At 42.0% G+C, this 3,013-nt stretch overlaps 1 protein-coding gene across 1 annotated transcript in view; it reads right to left on the reverse strand.

The window, feature by feature from the left end:
- LOC101859375 (chitin synthase chs-2) overlaps positions 1–3,013 on the reverse strand; it is a gene marked incomplete in the record, with an annotated part of 48,109 nt that overhangs the window by 30,571 nt on the left and 14,525 nt on the right. The window contains 1 exon segment of the mRNA XM_013086397.2: positions 372–580. Coding sequence (XP_012941851.2) covers positions 372–580 — 209 coding nt within the window.

Consider the following 3,013-nt stretch of genomic DNA (forward strand, 5'->3'; position numbering starts at 1 on the left):
CACACACACACACACATATATATATATACATACATACACATACACATACACACAAACTCTCTCTCACACACACACACATACACACAAACTATCTCCCACACACACACACTCACACACACACACACACACACACACACACACACACATACATACACATACACATACACACAAACTCTCTCTCTCACACACACACACACATACACACAAACTATCTCACACACACACACACACACACACACACACACAGAGAGAGAGACACACACACACACACACACACACACACACACACACACACACACACACACAAAAAAAAAAACTCACACACTGGAACAAGTTATGCAATCTTACACCAACCATCCCCACCCACCCACCTTGTAGCATATAACACTACAGACGATGTTCAGCGCGGCCACAAAGAAGGGGAGAGCAGAACTACATCCCGCGGCGTCAAGCGTTGGTTTATTGTCCGCGAGATGGGACTCTTGGTGGAGCAGACTGCATCCGGAAGCACGGTCGTCCAGGAAGAAGAACACCCTCAAACAACCCTCACTACGACCAGCGAAGAAGACTGCGGCATACACTGCGGTTTGGGAAAGTTTAGAAATAAAAATGAGTAGGGGGTGGGGGGTAATAGCGAGTCGCGGGAGGGGGGGGGGGGCGAAATGAGAATGAAATGGAATGCGATAATGAATACTTGTGTTGTTGAGTCCTCGTACTTACTATACTTTGAATAATATAAGAGGCGGGCTGCTGCGACCATGCCTGTTAGGCTCCGTGCACACTAAGAAAATTTCTACTCGTCACTCATGATTTGACGTTTAGCAATTATTTTACATCACAGGCGACGATAGAGAGTCGGATAGCTTGTGGGGAAAAGTGAGACTGTAAGTAACTGAGAGAAAGAAAAGAAAATAAGGAACTGCTATTGTAAATGTCTGAGAGAAAGAGAGGGACAAAAAAGAACAAATATTGAAAGAGGGAGAGAGAGAGAGAGAGAGAGAGGGGGGGGGGAGAGAGAGGGGAGAGAGAGAGAGAGAGAGAGAGGGGGGGGAGACAGACAAACAGAGAGACAAAGAGACAACAGGGAGAGAGGCGGAAAGAGGGACGGATGGGGAGAGAAAAGACAGTCTGAGGTTTAGGCAGTGAGAGAGATGAGAGATAGAGAGAGAGAAAGAGAGAGAGAGAAAGAGAGAGAGAGGGGGGGTAGGTGGGGGAAGAGAGAGAGAGAGAGAGAGAGAGAGAGAGAGAGAGAGAGAGATAGAGAGAGAGAGAGACCGGGAATGGGAGATAGGGTTTGGAGAGGCGATGAAATATTGTGTCCTCAGGAAGGGATACGAGATTTAATAAAGCAGATCATCCAGGTAGATACATGCAAAAGTTATTGGCGATTTCCCCTGATTTCAAACATTGTAAAAAAAATTAAAGGTCTACCGAGATCAAAGAAGAAAGGATCGTGTTCATCAAAGCTCAGAACAATATTGTTTTGTCCCTGTTCTTGGTTTGAATATTATCTCTTTCGGCCAACATTCCAGGGCCATGTTTGTTCTGTACATCGGGAGTTACATCTTTCATTCAGAAGGTAAGCGAAATGCACATTTAATGAGGATCAAAACATAATTCGGCTAGGTAGATGGAGAGCTAGAAAAAACAAATGAAGAAGTCTTAGTTGAAGCAAATTGCAGAAAACAGCTTATGACGAATATACGAAAGCGACAGGCAAATTTTTCGGACACACAATGCGGAACGAAACATTGGAGAATACTGTAACTACAAGCAAGTTTGATGTAAAGAGAGGCCGAGGCAAACGGGGGGAAAAGATACTAGACAAGATGACAACATGGCAGGGAGCAGCAAGAACAACAGACAACATTGCTGCAGCGCAAGACAGTGTGAAGTGGAGGTCCATGATCGCCCACGCCAGTCGGCAAGGCACCGGATGATGATAATGAGATGGACAAAGTCTATTAGTTGCGACCACTCTTGATTTAAACGTTGTTTTTGTTTATGGCTTTTTAAAGTCATGTACTCGTATATATATATATATATATATATCTATCTATCTATCTATCTATCTATCTATATATATATATATATATATATGTTTCTGTATTATTTGTCTGACTTCGTTTCCCAGCGTTTGTCCATGATGGTGTACGAATATAAAAGTGGTTCAACACGACAGTTTTTGCCTCAGACTGGCCTGCTGCTGGCCGGAACACTGATTTTCTATAACACGCAGGGATGAATGCAGACACACAAAACTGTGCACACACCAGAGAGCTTACCATTATTCTCAACTACTGCATTGCAATTGATAAGTGTTGATAAACAAGATATTTTTTTCTAAGTTCTTTTTTATCTTTTAGTTGTGTAGATTACATAGCTGACGAAAAAAAATATTGATGGTTGTATAGATTTACATATATTTACAGTACGGGGGTGAGGAAAAAGGAAAGAGAGGTTGGAGAAAAGGCGTGCTGAGAGAAGATAGCTAAAAGAGAAAAAGACGGAGAGAGGAGGGTAGAGTTTTAAAAAAGAAGTCCTTTCTTTAAAAACCTAAGAGTATGCTGTTTACTATTATTGTTAGGGGGGGGGGGCAATAATAAGGTTAGTTTTGAGAATTTGGACAGCTCGCTGTCTTGTAGGGGGTGGGGGGGGGGGTTCTGAATGCACCCAAGGGATTTTTTTTGTACTGATGATGCTTATTCCTTCTATGCTTGGGGATCAAACTGTTTTCAAAAGTCCACAAGTTGTTTTTTTTAAGTACGTTTTCTCCTTATAATATAAATTATTATTATTGAATATTTCTATCCCGGCGTCATAATCTAAATTGTATGCCAACTAAAAAATCATAAAATTATACCGACAGCAACAGCACAACCATGGCAAGTGACATAAAAAAAAACAGTAAGGTGATTACTGATTACACATCGGCGATTCTGTTCAAGAAATGCGCGTATGCCATCATGTTTTTGTTTTGTTTGTTGTTGGGGGGGGGGGGTGTTTTGTTTTT

Source organism: Aplysia californica, unplaced genomic scaffold, assembly GCF_000002075.1.
Source record: "Aplysia californica isolate F4 #8 unplaced genomic scaffold, AplCal3.0 scaffold00018, whole genome shotgun sequence".
Lineage (NCBI taxonomy): Eukaryota > Metazoa > Mollusca > Gastropoda > Aplysiida > Aplysiidae > Aplysia > Aplysia californica.